Source organism: Vidua chalybeata, chromosome 5, assembly GCF_026979565.1.
Source record: "Vidua chalybeata isolate OUT-0048 chromosome 5, bVidCha1 merged haplotype, whole genome shotgun sequence".
NCBI lineage: Eukaryota > Metazoa > Chordata > Aves > Passeriformes > Viduidae > Vidua > Vidua chalybeata.
In genome coordinates, this window is record NC_071534.1 from 13969883 (window position 1) to 13989340 (window position 19458).

The window sequence follows — 19458 nt, forward strand, 5'->3', positions numbered from 1 at the left end:
AGTGTGAACTCTGCGGGGGACACAGCAAAAAAGCTACAAAATCTAAAATTATTTAGGTAACTAAAATCAACAGACAGGGTTGGGTGTCTTGCCACCTAATTTAGGGAGTAATTATTGTGTATTTCCAATGTAAATTTTTCTAAGAGGATAACTCAAGATGGTGGAAATTGTGGCACTTTATTTTTGCCTCCACGTTTTTCACATGGATCAGAGAAGGGTTCTTGTTTCCTTCAGAGACCCACTGAGTCAGATAATTCCAGTTACTCACTGATGGCCAGTGGTTCTGAAGCGTGGGTGGCAATGGGGCTCTCCTTCCTCACAGTGACCATCCTGCCTCTGCTGGCTTTCAAAGGAGAGCTGCTCTAGTGACTCAGATGGGAATCTTGCAGAGAACCAGGAAAGAGAGAAAAAGCAAGAATCAAGATGGAGTTCAGGGGCACAAGAAGGAAATGGCTGAAGGAATGAGGAATAGAAATCAGAGCTTATAGAAGTGGGGCTAATATACACAGCAAAAAGAGAAGAGAGGGTCAATCAAGAGAGGGATCTGGACAGCAAGAGGCAGAAACAGCTAGAAAATTAAAACTTTAAATCTTATTAGACAAATATAGGGGGGAAATGTGGGAGAAGTAAATATGAAGCCATCCTGTTGGGGAGAGAGGGGAACCACATATTGAAGTTGGTTTGTTTGATTTGTCTTCTAACTCAGTACATAAAGGAAACATGTATAACACCTTTATATAACGAAAAGGATTATTTCAACAGTGGCAAACTCCCCTTTTTGAAACATCTCCCACAACACAGGCAGGATTTTGGTTTTTTTTTTTTTTTTTGTCAAAATAGAAATTTATGCAGCTACAGGTCTCACTAGCTTATTTTCAAAAAAAAGTCTCTTTAAGGGACACTTGAAGTTCACTGTGGCTCAAATAAAAGTAAAGAGATTTCATTTAGAGATCTTACAGTTTTTGATCAACAGTATTAGAGATTGTTTGTGACTCTTTAACTGTCATATTATATTAGTTCTGGGTGGATCAACATTTCACATAACAGAAAGGTTCATCCTCACATAAAGAAAGCAATGTATAAAGAGCTGTAAAATATGTAGAGAAGCCCAGGAAAATATTTCAATGCATTTTGCAGATACAGTCTTTGGAGGAATATACTGAGTAAATATGGTCAGAAAGGGTCTTGAGTTTGAAAGCTCATTTAGACTTCTTTGCTGCCTTAGTTGAGCAAGCTGGATATAGTTATTAGATTAGATAAATCCTCAAGCTCCTGTAGCCCAGTGGCATAGCTGTAGAGAAGGTTTTGTTGCTATGTACACATGCTGCTGGTCATACCTGTAGTCTAATCCATGCTTAGTCTATGCCACCTTGACCTGAATCCAGCCTGGCAGGAGAGAGGCCAAGTGGGAATTAGTTGGGAGTACAAGCTCTGTTCAGCACCTGAGTCAGCAGATCCTGAAAGCATCCAAATAGTTTCACCATCCCATACAATTGTGGCAGAGATGTCTATGACTGAGTAGTGTGCTATTTGTGGTAGAGACTTAAAACCAAACATTGTGGTGGGTAGATTGCCTGAGAAAATGAACCTTTTTAGCATTACAAAGTCAAAAGACAGAATTGCTTTTAAGTGCCATAGTGCTATGATAAATCTTGCCCAGTTAAACTCAGAGGGGTTTTTACCACTAAGCTCAGTAGGAGCAGAGTACAATTTTTAGCATAGAGCACATCAGTGGATATAAAGCCTAAAGGAGTTTATTAAGCTATTACTCAGACAGATGAGTTGTATGGGACTGCTGACCACATAAGCATTGTGTTCTCTCCTTTTCTCTTCAGCCTGGATGTACAGTGTCTCATGCTGATCTTCATCACCAAGTGCCTATAACTACAGAGGAAAAGGATGTTCTCCTGACCAGTACCAACTCATTAAAATGGTATTCAACAGAAAAATAGAAAGGGAATTTTTTAGTCTACAAGAGTTTTTTCCCATGTATATTGTTTTCATATATTACCAGCTTCAGTCCTGACTGTGCTTTCATTTCCATTAGATTGATTCCATTCTAGCCATAATAACTAAAGATTTTTTCCAAATTTACACACAGGTGGGTAGAACCACACACTCAGCAGCTGAAGGGATCATGACTACATCAAATGCAAGCTCAGTTCCTAAAGTTTCTGCCAAAAGCATGTCTGTGCTTTTTTCAGAAGCTCAGCACTGGCCAGCTTCAAGCTTATCCTAAGGTGTAAGGTACCATAGGATCATAGAACCTGCTGACTTGGAAGACACTCATTTAGTCCTACTGCTGGCCCTGCACAGGACACCCTAAGAGTCACACCATGTGTCTGAGACTGTTGTTCCAATCCTTCTTGAGCTCTGACAGGCTTGGTGTTGTGACCACTTCCCTGAAGAGCCACTTCCAGTCCCAACTACCCTCTGAATAAAAAAATGTTTTCCTTATATCCAACTTAAACCTGCCCTGACTCAGTTTCATGCCATTTCCTCAAGTCCCGTTGCTGGTCATGAGAGTGAAGAGATCTCCTCTTCTCCAGGCTGAACAGACCAAGTGACCTCAGCCAATCCTCATAACGTTGCCCTTCCAGCCCCTTCACATCCTAGTGGTCCTTCTTTGGAGGGTCTCTAGCAGTTTAATGTCTGTTTTATATTGTGGCACCCAAATCTGCCCCCAGCACTTGAGGTGAGCTGCCCCAGCACAGAGCAGAGGGGACAACCTCCTCCCTTGCCCGGCTGGTGATGCTTGGCCTGATTCCCCCAGCACACCCCAGGTTGTCTGGTGCCTCCTGGCTGCCAGGGCACTGCTGGCTCATGTTCAACTTGCCATCCACCAGGAGCCCCAGGTCCCTTTCTGCAGTGCTGCCTCTCATTCCCCATTCTATACACACAACCAGGACTGCCCAGTCCCAGGTGCACAGTCTGGCACTTTCCCTTGTTAAGCTTCATTTGGTTGGTGATCAACCATCTCTAATTTGTTATGATCTCTCTGCAGGGCCTCTCTGCCCTCGAAGGAGTCAACAGCTCCTCCCAATTTGGTGTCATTGGGCAATTTATTTAGTATTCCTTTGAGCCCTGTATCCAAGTTGTTAATTAGATTGAAGAGAACTGGGCAGGAGATGGAGTCCTGCAGAACCCCACAAGTGACTAGCACCAGCCTGTCCAGTAGTTCAGCCTCTCCACTTTACGTCTGTCTGAATCTGGTTGGCTACACATAAAAGGTGACATAGCATCGATCCACTAGGCAACTTCACAAAATGAATGAGTTGTCACCTAAGTCACAGTCCAAACAGGAATTGAGGAGGATACAGTGTGGAAATTTCTCCTTGCAATTACATCAATGCAGTGCCAGTTGCCAGGGGAGGCAGAACCTGCCTCCCCTGTTGAACTGCTGAACCAAGTTGAACTGCTGCACCTTCTGCAGCAGCACAAGCAGAGGAATAAACACACACATTCAGGAAGAATTTATCACTAAGTTTATAAACTGCTCTGCTAGCACTCCCTCAGCCAGCTAGTTCAGAGCAGTTCTGGATGTTGCGAAATGAGTTGCAGCATAACAGCAGATGAAGTCTTGGATGCCTTCAGCTGGTTTTTGGCACAGTCACACAACTTTGGTTCTTGGAGTTATTTGAGACACCAACACAAAGTATTTTCAGACTACGCTGCTGGTTAGGGTTATTTGTTTCATCCAGTGATTGCTAGCACTGCACAATGACTGCCTCTTGGCAAGAAGTGAAACTTCTCTTTCTGTGCTGTTAGACAGAACTGTTGTATTTTACTCTCTGCCTTTCTAATTTTGGGTGTTAAAGCAGTTACCAGAGTGTGCAATGCACTCTCCAAAGCCAGAGTTTTCAGCAACTGAGAGAACTGATGGTGAGTGAGGTGCATTTTTTTTTATGTCTAGTTCACCTGGTTAGCAGGGATTATTCAGCCCATGTCAGAAATAGGCAAAATCATTAGTGGTTGTGAGAGAAGCTGCTGTTTGTGAATGGAGTTAGCCTTAATATAGAACAAGATCCAGGAACCCATGTGAAACTCAGCATGAAAAGACCTTGGAAAGTCTGCAGGTGACACAGCAGCCCCTGTGCCGTTTCATCAAATAGGAGAAAATAGGAAGTACAGTGTGATTGCAAAGCAATCTGTTATGGCACTGTTTCTGCTCTATTCTTGGAATAAAAATAACATCATTCCCAATGGCTGCCAGTGCCAGCTGACAAGACCTCTGCTTTATGAATAATAAAGGCAAACGTTTTGCTTTATGTCAACTACCTTTTTTTTTTGGCACATGTGACCAAGGTTTATGACAAAAACATAAAAACACTTGTTAGGTTTCTAATTCTAAGTTTTCAAAAAAAAATAATCCAAAGTGAGTCCAGCTGCTTGGCACAATAACAAAATGTTTGCATAGCAAATTTCACACAAGCTTTGGATAAAAGCAAGGATGATACCTAGTTTGATGTTTGCAGTTTTGCCATGTCACAACTGTAAGTGAAACTCAACAGGTTTTGGTCAAAACTGCAGCAGAGCAGAATGCTCAGATTTGTCAGTGTATTAAAATTGGGCCTTGTGCTCAATGGGTTAACTTTATCACTGTCAATTGAATAATTTGTTACTGAGAAAGAAAAATTGATAGGGGTATGAGTGATTGGACAGAATGTTTAAGAGACAATATTCATCATCAAATAAATGTAAATATTTTTATTTTAAAAAATGTTAATGGCACCTTAGAGGCAGTCATGACTACACAACCAAATATACAAAAATTACATTTTCATAGTTGAATCTTTCCACGGTGCTGCACAAAATGGAAATACTATGAGAAACATTGCAGGTCACACACCAAGACTATTAACTTTAGTCATTAAAAGCAGACAATTTTTGGTACACCTTGATACTACCAGACCCAGGTTCCCTGGGTAAAAAGGAAAGGTGGCTTTGTGCAAAACTTTCCAACAACAGTACAACTTAATATGCTAAACGTACAGCAAATCAACTGTACAAGACAGTTTGACTTGGCCTCATGCAGTCCTTATATACAACGTCATCTCAGTTGGCTTTTTCAGGGAAATAAGCAATTTCATTGACTAAAGTAAAACTTTTCTTAGTCTTTCATTGTTGCAATGTAAAATTGTCTGATACTTTGTGCAGGATCAGCATCAGAGAGACCATTCGAAATTTATCTGAAAACAAGCCCTTTATCATCTCCTGTACTTAAAGGCCATGTTCTGGCATGATGGTGAATGAAAAAAGCAGATATATATTTGGTTGATTAAAAATAGCGGAGAATAAATTTGCCTGATTACTAGTCCTAAATGGACTTTCAGAAGGGATTAAATTTTGCTATCAAAATTAAAGTGTTTAATTACATTAATGTCTGTTTCTTTTCTGTTGTATCATTGAATCCAGCAGTAAAAGGTCTCAATCATAGTGGAAAGGGACTTGGTTTCCCAAAACAAGAACAACCAAACAAGAAAATTTGCTCTCACACCTTCTAAATGAATTACAAGCTTCTGTGTTTTCCTGTTTTGTTCCTGAATTTCTTGTTCAATGATTTTGATTTCAGAAAGCACTAATTGTTATTATGCAGTTAACTTTGTCTCAAACATAAGCCTGAACTAATTCAACTTCAAATGTTGGAGTCCTTGCTTATTATATCATTCAGTAGCTAATAATTAGCTGGCAACCCTTATGATTGCAAAACTGAACCTTATGCTTACACTGGATTTGTCTAGCTTTGACTCCTGGTGAGTGGATCACATATCTTTCCTACAGCGAATTGTCTTCACCTTTTGCATTGCTATTGCCCAGAAAAGCAGTCATTATTTGTTCACAGAAAACCATTGGCTTTTAAATATCCTTCCTGGAGTGCAGACATCAGATCTATATTGATAGATGTCCTGCAGCAGAGGCACTGCATAACACAAACATTTTGATATTAAACTAAAATACAGTGAAATTTTTTAGCGCCTCTCTAAGAATTCAGAGCAATTAGACATCACAGGACTGCAATAAAATGAGAAGTTGCATGAATGCATATAATATAAAGCAGAAAGAAGGAGGAGTTTAAACTGGGTCTTGATCAGTCCTGCCAATCACTAATTGGACTTTCAACAATAATAGAGTTGGAGCTAGCAGAGAGATCCATTAGACAATTTTTAGAGGAAACCTCATGTAGTCCTGAATGTTGAAACAGGAGAAATCAGGAAAATTGTGCTAACTTCCATAAGAAACTAAATCTCCAGAAACCTTGAAACAAAAAGCTGCCAAACAGGTAGAATAGGTATTAACAGCTTATTGAAGGGCTTTTCCATCAGAGAACTACTACTGAAGTGAAGTGAAATACTTGCGTACCAGGCAGCACCAAGGAGAAAAGACACAGTCTGGCAACTTTTTGTTGAGTGGGAGTGTTTTAGAGGCTCATGATGAGTAGATGTAAGGAGTATCCTAAGAATGTCTGATGTGTTGTATGAGAATATAAAAGCAAATGGTCTCTTGACAGAACATGGTTAACTGATTGAGAAGCTGAACAGAGAACTGCAGGTCTTTGGGTTGGCCTAGGCATACTTTCACAGGAAGCAGAGCTCAGACTGCAGGCCAGATACACACACTAATATGTAAAACACACAATCCCAGCCTAAAGGGGGGAAGTGATGCCCATACTCAAGCTAATGGCAGAGGCATCAGCTCTGGCTAGTTCAGGCACCAGCCTTCTCTTGACCCTGAGTACAGACACAGGTGGCTAGCCTGTCCCACCACATACTGGGGCTGTTTGTATCTGTTCCCTGTAGGAAAAAGTTAGGAAGAATTTTTCTACACTGAAACTGCCCCAACAATCTGCAGAGAGTCTGCCTGGAGCCCAGTTTTAGGGATAGCTAATGATTCAGTGCAACAAGAAGAAAAAAGCTCATCTCCCTTAAAATCCCAGCTTCATACTCATGCGACCTTTTTGCCAGCCCTTTAAGTCTCTGGATGTGGAGAACCATCTACCTCTTTCATTAGGTTTTTCTTCCAGTCTAGTGAGCTAACATGGCATATGGAAGACTTCACCACATACCAGTGTTAGCACAAGGTAAGAAATGTGATGATGAAGGCAGGATGGGAGACCTCCCTCCTTGGGTGGCCTTCGGCGTGGCAGAGCTCCTGGCACTAGAGTCTCACTCTGTACAAAACGATAACAATTTCACTCAAAAGCAGGCTTTTGCCCTTCACTTTACATTTTTTGTTGTTTTCTTGATGTGTGTCATATCCTGCAGTGATTTAAACCCAGCAGAGAAAATAACCTAGAGAAGAGATGTACCCATTCACCAATTAGGTTGTTTTAATTTTCATAACTAATGTTATGCAGCCTTTATAGCTTTTTCTATGTCCTCTACCAGATGTAAAGCCAATATGGAAGTGCAAGACCTGTTTCCAATTTAGAATTTAGGCCCTGTCAGATTCTGTCAAGATAGTGAGCAATCTTTTGTAGAGACATAAATTTTAGATTCTACCTTCATTTTGCACTGAGGTTATCTTCCAGAGTTGTAACAAGATGCCCTTGGAGCAGAAGCTTTCACATTCCCAGGTGTGAAGGGAATGTGAATTACCACACCAACATCCTTTGTTATAAGAAAAATACTAACCTTTTTCCTGCCTGTCCTTGAAGCTACCTGATGTAACATTTCAGCTGTATAAAATAGCAATGGGAGGATTATATAAATGTATAATCATGCAATAGGTAAAGGAGTTTTTCTTATGTAAACATTATTAACGCATGGTATTCCTTTCTTGCATGTCTACCTTTCTGAAACCATTTAACAAAATACTAAACTAACTATTTTCTCAAGAGGCCAATGCAGAAGTTGGCCGTGCAAGCTGAAGAGAAGAATGGAGATTATAACAGAGATGGCAAGAAAACACCATGAAAAGTCACAGCATTCTTAGGATCAGAAGCAGTTGTTGGTCTTGTTTGGGTTCTTGTTTGTTTGGTTTTGGTTTCCACTCCACTTCCCACTTGAGATGAGATAGGGCTAGGTTAAGATAACATGGGTGTGCCTGATCTGATCCATTTCCAGTGACTGCAAACCAGCACAGTCCTTCCTGATTCTCTGTGCAAAGACTTAGGATATATAAAGAATTCTTTAAATATTTATAAGTATTTTAATTGAATTTTCTAAATGTTGAGTTATATCATTATTTATTAAGTTAATTCTGTCATTTCTTTAGTTTCTGAAGCCACAAATAGTAACTATTCACTGTTTATCTGACTGTGGTAAAATGTCAGAGTTCTTCCCTGCCTTCCTCTCACCCACTCTCTTTCCTCAGAATAAGGACTTCACAAATTCTGTACCAACTATTGCACTTGATTAAAAAGAAATATACACATCAAACTATGCCCTCCCTCCCATAATACCAGCATAAAAAATACTGCAACTGAAAAGAAAATATGTAATGACAATTATTTTCACAGTTACTAACACTGAACATCAAATAATTGGAGACACTGTTTTTTCACTTAATGGAGCGTGGAGAAGAATTCTGGTTGTGGTGGTTTGTTTTGTGGTGTTTTTTTTTTTTTTGTTTTTTTTTTTTTTTGCTTGTTTATTTTTAATAAAGATCTTGTTTTACATCATGGCTGAAAGCCAAGCTTATTTCAGGGATATTTTTTTGCAGTTATTAAATCAAGCAAAATAAATTCTAGTGGGAAAACAAACCCAACCCTGTCTCCTAGTAGTGATACTGCATGTTAATATATTATTTTCAGGAATGTTTGTTGAGAGTGTCTACAGTTCCTATATTTACAGTTTAACTCCCTGCTCCCCCTAAGAAGCTGTTCCCTTACGTTTCTGCCACATTCTTGAATCTGACAGAAGAAAGAAATCCACTGTACCCAGGGTCCCACCACCTGTATGCTTTGCATTCAGTCAGAACACCCCAACAATTCAGTGCTAACAAAGGCTAACCTCAATGTTGCCTTTCCGTGTACTTCTTTCCCCTTGCAGGTTGCAGGGCTTGAACAAGTGAGTGCTTTGGTGTGGATGACAACTTACCTACCAGTTTCTTGCTTCTTAACTCCTTTGCAAAGTTGCCTGGAGACCTCGTAATTCAATTCAGTCCTTCTTTTGAAGTCTTAAGCCACATGTATGTGTTTCCCGAATGTGCTCAGGAACAGTGCCAGCACAGAACAACTGCTAACTGTGGTCAGTAGTCATCAGTGGTCTCATTTACAAACAATAAACTCTGTGCAAAAAGTTACTAGCAGAAGCATCAAGTTCTGTTAATCTTGAAAACTCAAAATCCCATGTAATGATACCCATTAATTTAGAGTCTAGAACTATCAATACGCATGACTGCATAGTTTGGCTTATCACTCTAGTTGGATTCAGAGAGAAAATTAACTATCATTCTAGCAGAGCTGATACACATTATGGCACTCCCTCTTGATCACACTCTTTGCACTCCAGCCTAGTAAAAAGCACACCTGACACTTGCAGTTGCTGGGATCCCTCCCAGACCATCATACCATCTTTTGTGGGTATGGGTTTGGAAAGTGAAAAACCTTTTGGATTAAGGCAGAAGACTGACTTAAGTGAGCAGTTAATCACAGATACAGTCAGTTAGACAAAATCAGGTTGAACAGGCAACTGACTGCCAACAAGTATACTTTTATATATTTACACCAGAATTTGTATACACACAGTGCTTAAAAAACAGTGAGGGGAAGAAAAAAGGGGGGAAAAAAGAAAAAAAAAAAAACCCAGACAGTCAAACAGCTTCATCTTGGTATAATCATCCTTTCTATAGCACAAATGATATGATCCCAGTTTTTACAAAATATTGCCAGCAGTGTCACTGCAAAAAAAGTGCAGATGATATGAAAACGGCTCTTCATCATAGGAGCAATGAACTTTGCAATAGTAGAAACGCAGACTAAGATGACAGTCATGAAGGCCAGGATAACATTTATACACTTCCCCAGGAGCACTTTGGCATTAACTGTTTCAGACTGCTGTGCTTGCTGTTCTTGCTGATGGAGCTCCAGTTTGGAAACCCGGGTCTGGCATGATTCCAAGGCTTCCTGGAGACAGAAAACAAGAATTAGGGCAGCCATATTTCCCTTGAATGTTTCTTCACATTTTAGCTGCAGAGCCATCCATCAGCTAGATTAGAAGTGCAATTTATTATAGACTGCTAAAATTTCAATGAACCACCAACTTTTAAAAGAATAAATGCACATATACGTGAGTGAGTCTGAATGAATGTGTCACTGTTTGCTCAGGCATAATCAAGGCTAACAACACTGTCCAAAATGTAGGTTTGTTCTTTTTTCATGCTCGAGAAAAAGTATCGTAACTTTAATGCTCATGTCAGTTGTTTCCTATATATACTGTTGATATAAATTACTAGTAAAGCTGTTGCCATAGCAACTCTCACTGCATCAAAACAGCAAGAAAATTAGTTTCTTTGTATATTCTATAGAAAACATTGGGGTGGGCTTGCTGTGATACTAAGTAACTCTGCTTTGCAACATGTAGCAGCACTTGGTTTACACTGCCTCTGTGGTCTACCTTGATTTTGCTCTCGAAGCTATCCATCCTACTGTGCTGGGCTTGAGTCCTCTGTGAGATCTGGCCTTCTCCCTCTGTCAGTGTGAAGACAGTGGAATAACCTGTGGAGATGCTTTTATGGATTCTCTCCCACATGATCTAATCTGCTTCACATTTTGTTCTAAAGAAAGTAGACCTTTCTCTTCTGCTTGGGGATTAACTAAAAGTGGTCTTTGAGTAAAATGCTTCCTAAAGACACTACCCCCATGCTTAAACCCTCCCAAACCAAAACAGAAAAAATTCCAACTGTTTCACTGGTTTGGCAAAATGCTGGAGTTGGGATTTGGGCATCACTGGGTAATGTGGTATAAAGCTATAATTTCATGAGATTGATTAACTTGACAGAATCTTTTACCACTGTGTGACAAAGAAAACAAATGATCCAGCATCCCTACTTTCTTGCCCACTCTCAGATTCCAGATATTTTCCTTGCAATAGCAAGGTTGTTCACCTGGTCACACAGTAAGCTGTTTCAAACCAAACCTCTGTGTATAAACACCCAGAGAGTTATCAGCTTTCCTTTGCTGGGTAGTTCTTCATTGTTTTAGCAAGTTGAACTGGCTTACCAATTGACTGGCCAGGCACCAAGGTCACCACAGAGAGTGTGGCACAGTGCCTTACACAAGGCTTCTTCTGTCACTGCTCTAGGAATTAGTAACAATACAGAAGATTGTTACTACAGTTCTTGGGTGGCACAATGTCTGTTATGGTTCAGGCATGTTCTCCATTACACACTAATGAACTTCCCTGGTCTTTCTTCCACTCTGACTGTAAGTTATCCTCAAATTGTCTTGTGCTGCTTTAGAGAAAGTCCAGCTGCAAAAGTCTGATACCTGCAGCTCTGCACTGAGAGGCTGAACAGGTCTTTAAAACTATCTGCACATCCCTTGGTGACAGAGTTAGGCTGTTACTCAAAATATCCAGAGCTTAAATCGTTTTACTATATTTTAGCTAATTTTCCAAAGCCCCAAAGAGATAGGTTTAAATGGGTCCAGCTGTACAGAGATAAAAGAAACAAGGCTGTGTCAACATAGCACTTCATTAAGAAATCTCTGACACCCCTCCAGGAGTCTTTTACAAGTCTCTGACACCCCTCCAGGAGTCTGCTAATGAGTTAGGGAATATTTCACAGCCCTTCTGTTGGACAACTCAGGTTTCATTACGTTTTTACATCCTCAAGATGCCTTCACAGAAATGAGTCCTCTTTTCTTTAAATCTGTGAGAGACCTCTCTTGTTTAAACCTACAATGAAACCTATGATATACTTAGATTCAGTGCCATCCCTTTCCCACTCTGTTCCCAGGAGCTTTGTAATTCACATTTAGGAAACTGTGATCATTCTGCTGCCTTCACTTTCTCTGTTTAGAAATGTGAGCACAGGTGTATATAGGTCAGGTTTTAGGTTCTTTTACCATCTGAGCCAATATGAAGACAGTCTTTGAGCATTCCTCAGTTGTTCATGAATAGGTATTCCACCACTTTTCACCACTTCCTCAGACTTTGAGTGGAAATATTATGCATTATGTAAGTGCTTGTATTGTATAAAATACTCAAGTACGTACGTAACTACATGCTGTCAGGACATACTTGTAGACATTATTACTAGTTTTTGATTGAAGTCAGACATGACTACAACTGATCACCAAGGTGAAAATACCCCACAGCTTTGATTATAGAGGTTGTTGTGACTATGGCTTAAAATGCTTTAATTATAACTGGCAAATCTACAAATCTATTTATAAATCAGCTCTCTTACTTTTTACCCTAAGCTCAATTTATAATAAATCTTGCCAGTGATGAAACTACATATTGGAGAAAGTCTGAGCAAGAAGTTTATGTCAGGACATTGTCAGATGTGTTATATCACACAATACAAGGAGACTTGATTCCTTCCTCCTCTGTGAAAGAAATTAAAACAGTCCACTCCTAAACCACAAGTCTGCCTGGGTCATATCATTAGTTTCAGCAGAAAAAAAATCCTGAATCCAGAGAAACAAATGGAGAACGTCACAGATTCAATGTGCTGGGTTTTCCCCTTAAAACAGAGAAAACAAGGGCTTACATCTTTCCCCATATTCCTTATTTTAAAATATGTAGAAAAATGCAAGTGTTTCATGGTACAAGATCTCTACAAAATATTAAAAGATTATGATAAGGAAAATAGGTACCTGAACATCTCGTGATCGCTCGTAGGCCTGATATGCCACCTTCTCCTCTATGCTGGCTAGCTCTTGTTTCAAGTTTGCTGTCTCATGTTGATGAAGGTCAGTGAGGTCATTTAACTGGTCTTCCAATCTTTCATATCTTATTAGGAAAAGAAGTCTAAATTTAGTGCCTTCTATTTAAGTAATGCAAATCATGAAAACAATTGCACATTTTAAAAGGTAATTTCTCAGCATATGATGAATTCATCTGACTGGCATTACAAAGCACATATAGAAATCAGTAGAAACTTTGCAAACTTTCCATAAACATTTATTCAGCAATCTGAAAGCCTTTTTTGAGTGTTTCTTGCTGGCAGTAGGTGCTAAAAAGCAAATATTTGTACATCATTGGCAAATTATATGAAATATAAACAGTGCCTAAGGATATCCAACTCACATTTTTCACTCTTCATTTAGCCAAGAAGATATGGCTTCATAAGTAAGCTTGAGCCAGTTAATAGCTCGCCAGTAATGACAGGAAAAATATGTTCTCTCTCATACACAACTGCAGGGTTCTGTCATTCATGTACAGTCTGTTCTGGCATGTTTCTACATAGTAAAGCAGTTCAAGTAAACCACCAGCAAACTAGAATTTTTTTTTGTGAGTTTGCCACTTGATTTAGCACACAAACAAGGCAAACCCTGCAGTCAGCATAAAAATGATGGAGTCAAAATTGTCTAGAAATGGGTAGCAGGAGGCTTGAGATTTTATTGGCAGAGAGCTGACAGAAAAGGCCACTCTGCTTTCTCCTGAAACCAAGTCATGAGTTCAGTAGGCCACTTTCATTGTTCTTTCTGCCCTATATTACCAAGCCTTTCATTGTATTTCAAGAATTATAAGAAAGGGAGACATGAAATATTGCCCTTCATAGCAAGATTTTGCCCACTGGAGTAGTAAAGACTTCAAGAATCAACTGTCACTTTAACAAGCCATAGGAATAATGGGATATAGGTACAGCAGGTGAAAGCTCTCTGTAGAACCTATAATCCACTTCTCACAGAGCATGATAAAGGAATTAATTGTCATGTAGCAAATGCAAGATGAAGTTGTGTAAAGCACTTCAAACTACATCTCCCAGCTGTGTGTTACACCAGGGTACAAGGTGACATTGCATCCACAAGATAGCAACGTGTGTGAGAAGTATTTGGACAAGGTTCTCAGGAGTCAAGGGTATACTTATCAGCTGTCAGTCAGTTCTGCTACACCACAGACTGATTAGCTTTTTTTTAGCCACATTAGATGAGATCCTTCCACTAGTTACAAAACCATTGGCATCTCCTATACGCAGTACTCATATAATTCATATAAAAACTATGACAGAGGAGAGAGTTTTCTGACCAGCTTTTGACAAAAGGCAAAGGGCACTACACCATTTGATAGGAAATATAAATATTCTATGTATATTTTCAGTTATTGGGAGGAATTAAACATGTTGGTACCAGATACTGATTGGAATTATTTTTTTCTCTTGCTTCTGAAATCTCTCTCTCTGACAAACACACACACTTTCCAAAGAGTTTCTATACCCATTCAAAAATAATTTCAAGAGAACAGTTAAAAAAAATACCTATATCTTTCCTCTTGCAGCATCTGAGAAATAAAGCCATAGTCTCTTTTAAATTGGGCTTTTAAATTCTCAATATCATCAGCTAACTGGGACTGTGTCTCCTTGATTTCCCTTAGTTCCTCCAAAATCATGGACAGCTTTCCTTGGCTGTCCAGGGTACTTGCCACAGCAGGACTAAAGGAGGTATTCCCATTGCTATCTGCTGATCCAGAGGTCCCACTTGAGCATTCATCATCACTAACATATTTTGGTTTGGCAACAATGGTGGCACTGCCCCCATAGGTTCTAGAACTCGTTTCTGGCCGAAATTCATCCAGGGTATTTTTGAGATGAGCAATGTTGTCTGCGCTACCAAATTTGTTTCGGATCAGGTTGGCAAACTCTCTAGACTTGCTGAAAACAAAGACAGGTGGTGTCAGAGATACACCCGGCACACCCGACTTGCTGCTCTCTGTTCCGTGCCCACTGCTACGAGACTTTCCATGTTGAACGTCTTTCAAGTTATCTTTGGAAGTATCCTTGGTAGCTTTGGAAGATCCATTTTGTTCAATATCCTTGAGCTTTTTGTGATACTGTTCCAATTTCTTCTGCAGCTGGGCAATGGAGTGGGCAGATTTCTGGTTCTTTTTCTCAAAGACTTGCTTAATGCGCCCAGCCTGTTGCTTATCTGCACTGTTCACCAGTTTCAAATACTCAGCCACGTTTCCATCTCGAGCTGTTTGCTCAACCTTGATTTGCTCTGTAACTTTGAGGATTTTCTGTTTCAAGCTATCTGCATTGAGTTTGACTTTGTGAAATTCTAGGACCCCATCTGGTACATCAAAGTTCAGGTTGGTATCAGAACCTCCACGGCGGATGTTAAGTGGTAAACTCAGGGTATTCATGTCATGTCTTTCCACCTGAGAGAAAAGAAAAAGAGGTAAATGGAATTTGCCTAAGATCTATTTTTTAAAATCAAACATGCAGTTTACTTTTCCACATATAATTATATCAAGTACACAGTATAAAGTAGCTTATATTAGCAAAAGCATAATAAACTTTTCTTTGAAATTAAGCAGCATTTTTCTTGACTTCTACAGGTTAATAAACAGTCTACAGAACTGCTTGTCTTTCTTAAAATAAAGATTAATTAGAGAGAAAATTATTCAGAATTGCTTATAGAAACACTGTAAGCTTTTCAGAATCACTTACAGTTTTCTACAAAATGAGAATAACATCTAGTTAGAAAAGGTTCCTAAATGTATTTTTTATTATTAAGAGTTTCAAAGAGACCATGGCTGATAATCACTCTGTTTTTTCTCTTAGAAGTGATCAAACATCAGTGGAGATGTAACCAGATTTTTCCCTCTACAACAGTGCTATATACTATATACTGTTCAGTATATTTCCCAGGTTAATGCCTTTTTTGATACATTCCATTCAAATTCCTTCCACAATTCCAAGTTTTTGCAAAACTAGCTGAAAGAAAGCTCTTGAAAATTTAGTGTATGCTGCCAGATGGAAGCAACTGCTGAATTTTAAAGCAGAGAGCACGGAGAAAGAATTGGCCTATATTTGACTTTCCAGCTTGATGAAGGTGCTCAACAACTTGATCTGCTGCACTAATTCTGTTTCAATAGGAGGTTCACTGAGTGGGATTTACAGGAAGAAACTCAGGAAAGAAAACTTCATTCAGTCAGGTATAGGATCTGTACACCTTAAATGCTCTCTGGAAGCACAACAAAAACAATTAGGCAACTCAGTCATAGCACTGACCACAACAGATCATTTTATCTTTCTCAACAGAAAGGCAAGATAATCTGATACAAAACATTAAAAGTGTTTCCTTATATAAAGTCAAAGTTATGGGGAAGGCATGAGAAGAATGATGTAAACAAAATAGCTGCATCCCTCTTAGCATCTTGGTTTAGCCCATGTGACAAAGAAAGTGCATCTCATTGCAGCTGCCACAGTGTCATGTCTGTAGAGACTGCTTAACAAATGCTCTAGACATAATGGGTTTTCAGAACGTTCATACCAGAGGGAACCAATATAATTCCTCAGGCAAGACCATTGCAGAAACAAGGCAGAAGCTGTATTAAACCATCTCTTAAAGATGCATTTGTGAAAAACTCTTTTCATCTCTACTACTTTATATTTTTTATTTATTTATATTATTATTATAGATTATAGATTACCAAGGATTACAGTGGGGATTTTTATTGATTTTTATTTTGCTACTGCACCACACAGGGCACAAACCAGCTAACCTAAAAATTCACATTCACCAATATCCAAAAAAAAGGCACTTGAAAAATGCATATTGAAAGTGTTCTGGAGTTGACAATTTCTTTTGGAGAATATTGGTTAATGATGACCTTTAAGACTCAGACTCTATCCCAGGGATTAAACCAGTGCTGTGGCCAATAGATCTACACTTTACTAGTCTGTTAAAAACAATTGGTATTGATCCAAATGCTCAGTTAAACAAGAATTCCTTGAAACAACCTAAGACATTTTTTAATAAGCTTTGGCACTAAATGATACCCTAATTAGTCACAGAATTGTATACACACACAAAACAGATCCATCACTGATGTCACTCAGTACAAGCTGTACATAACTTCCAGGAACGGGTGGGTCTATATCTAACCTTTACACAGCAGTGTTTACTTCCTCAGTAAAAAATAGTCTAGAAATGTATTGTAATAACTGGATACAAGCCCAAACCAGATCCCTCCTCCCTTATGTCCTCTCTTTCATGGGGCTCTCTATTGGTCAGCCTTCTCTGCCTTCCTGAAACTTCAAGGTCACAAAGGCAATAGAGATAAAAAGAACAATAGCATTGAAGGAATACATCTGCTGAATGCTGCCGTGCTTTTGGACATGAGGAAACCTGTTAGCATGGGGCAAATCTGCTCCTGAATAAAACCAATCATAGGGTCAGTTCAAATTCAGTAAAGTTTAGAAAGGAATTGTGTTTAAATTCCCAAAACACTACTAGCAGTAGGGTTTTTTACTTACTGGATTGAGAGCTCACTAAGGGTACAAAAAAGTCATATCCAACATATTTTTCTGTCTGATTGTATTTGGATAAAATGGCATGTATCCTCTGCCATCATGTTGCAAGGCTGGGTCAAGCAACAGAGGCTCTTGAAATCCTCTGCTGATGTAATACCCCTTTTTGTTGGGATGGGATGTGTAGTGTGGGGTGGAGTTATTCTTTTTTAGGTGGGGGACTGGTTGGTTTGGTTTCATGGGGTTTAGTGTTTTTTGGGGTTTTTGGTTTGGTTATTTTAAATCAGAAGCAAGCAGACAGTGGGAGAGTCAGGTATGTCTAGACAAGTGGCCTTTCACCTTTCTTCTACTTTGATGATCCATCTGTGATTGTTTTATAACTCAGCACTAATGCTACCCCAAGACATCAGATTTCCATCTTCAAATCCTACCCCAAACCCTTCTTGCTGCAAGTCTCATTCTATGATGAGAAGAATTAGCTTCACTTCCTGCTGTATCAAATGCCTCACTGTTTACACTGAGCACAAGACTGCCAGTAGGAATCTGAGATGCTTCCTCATCCCTGCAGGTACTAGTGCCCTCTCCTGGGATGCAGGCTGAAATCCTCCCAGTGCAGGAGACTGAATGCACATCTCCTTCAAACTGTGTGAGTGCTCTTCCAGCTATGCTACGGAAGAAATGAGGAATGCCATCCTGCATTGGATGGCAACAATGGTTCCTTCTATGACTCCTGGGTCTCCTGCATCTCACAGGGCCAGCAAGCTGTTAATAATAAAGGAGTTGTTGAGAGATTGGTTTTTTATTGTATTTTTTTAAAGATTTTCATTGTGGTTGCTGAAAGAAAAATATGTTTACATACAGTAGCAGGCCCAACAGTTAAAATGGATGAGCTATCCTTTTGTAAGTGAGAAGCATTTTAAGAAAAAAGAATCATCATACATATCTCATATTATGGTAATTAATAGGGAGCTGGGCATAAGCAGTAGATGAGAAGCAGCAGTCCTGAGACATGTGTTACCATCAGGTAGACAGGAAGTCAAAGCACTAGCCCATAGTCTGAGGAAATACCAGACACATGCCCAAAATCTGTCTTCTAGGAAAAAACAGGGAAAAAACCAAATGTGGTCCTGGGATAGCCATAACTGATGTTAGCCTGAAAAAAGACACCTGGGGCTTGGAGAGAGACCACTGCACTTTATAGAGCAGTTCACATACACACTTTACTGCAACCCAGTTGAGAACTAATAGTAATGTTTGTGCTGCTGAAATACAAGCTTTTAAGAACAGTGAACATGAGCTTTTAAGAACAGCATCACAGATGAGTAGATAGGTAATCTCAGAGATAAAGCCCCAGTCCCCTTTTTTCCAGGGAATCAAGAAGATCTCCAGCTGCCTGACCATGCTATCCATGTCTAGAGCTTCAGAAGGGACAGCAAAATCACTTGGTGCAATGAACACAGGTGCACTGCTAGGAACCCTTCACTGTATATGAATTGTCAGGTTTACTTTCTGTCTTAAATGTAAAGTGGAGGGCTGGGTAATAGGCAGCCTGCCATTCAAAAAGAAGCATTCAGAGCACAATAGTGATTTGAAAACCCAATCACGGAAGCAAGGGTAAGGATTTCATTGGCATCATAATGACACACATTTCTTCACTTACAGTCTGCAAAAGCAGCACCAAGGTCAGACTTGCAGGCCATGCTATCAATGAGCCCAGAGCACAGTAGGACCCATGTTCCCCAATGCCACGGGCAAGACTGTTGGAAAGGAATTCCACATGGTCAAGATGTGCTGAACAGGTGAAAATATCATGTTAAATGGCCTACAGAGATTAGTCATTGTATCCTCTTATTGGAAAATATAAAGCAGACCTAGGAGACCTTATTTCTTCCCCAAAGATCCTGGGTGGGATCCATCTGGGAGAAAAAAATTCATAGTGAATAGAGCACAAGGAGCATGCAGCCCCCCGTAGTGTAACCCACATCCCATGGCTGCTCAGATGAATCACATGCTGTGTTCCACTGACTGTGCCAATGGCTTTCCACTAACAAGTGAGAGATAAGCCCTCTATATTAAAGGTATCAAACTGAACTC

General features: G+C 39.6%; 1 protein-coding gene across 4 annotated transcripts in view; it reads right to left on the reverse strand.

Moving 5' to 3' along the window:
- Positions 1 to 4692: 4692 nt before the first annotated feature.
- The window catches only part of TMCC3 (transmembrane and coiled-coil domain family 3), a 133408-nt gene continuing 118642 nt past the window's right edge, over positions 4693 to 19458 (reverse strand). For all 4 annotated transcript variants that reach the window (XM_053943222.1, XM_053943221.1, XM_053943223.1 and 1 more), the window contains 3 exons: positions 14368 to 15266; positions 12764 to 12899; positions 4693 to 10066 (listed from right to left, as the gene is read on the reverse strand). In XM_053943222.1, coding sequence (XP_053799197.1) covers positions 9764 to 10066; positions 12764 to 12899; positions 14368 to 15266 — 1338 coding nt within the window. In that variant the 3' untranslated portion in view covers positions 4693 to 9763. The remainder of the gene's footprint in view (positions 10067 to 12763; positions 12900 to 14367; positions 15267 to 19458) is intronic.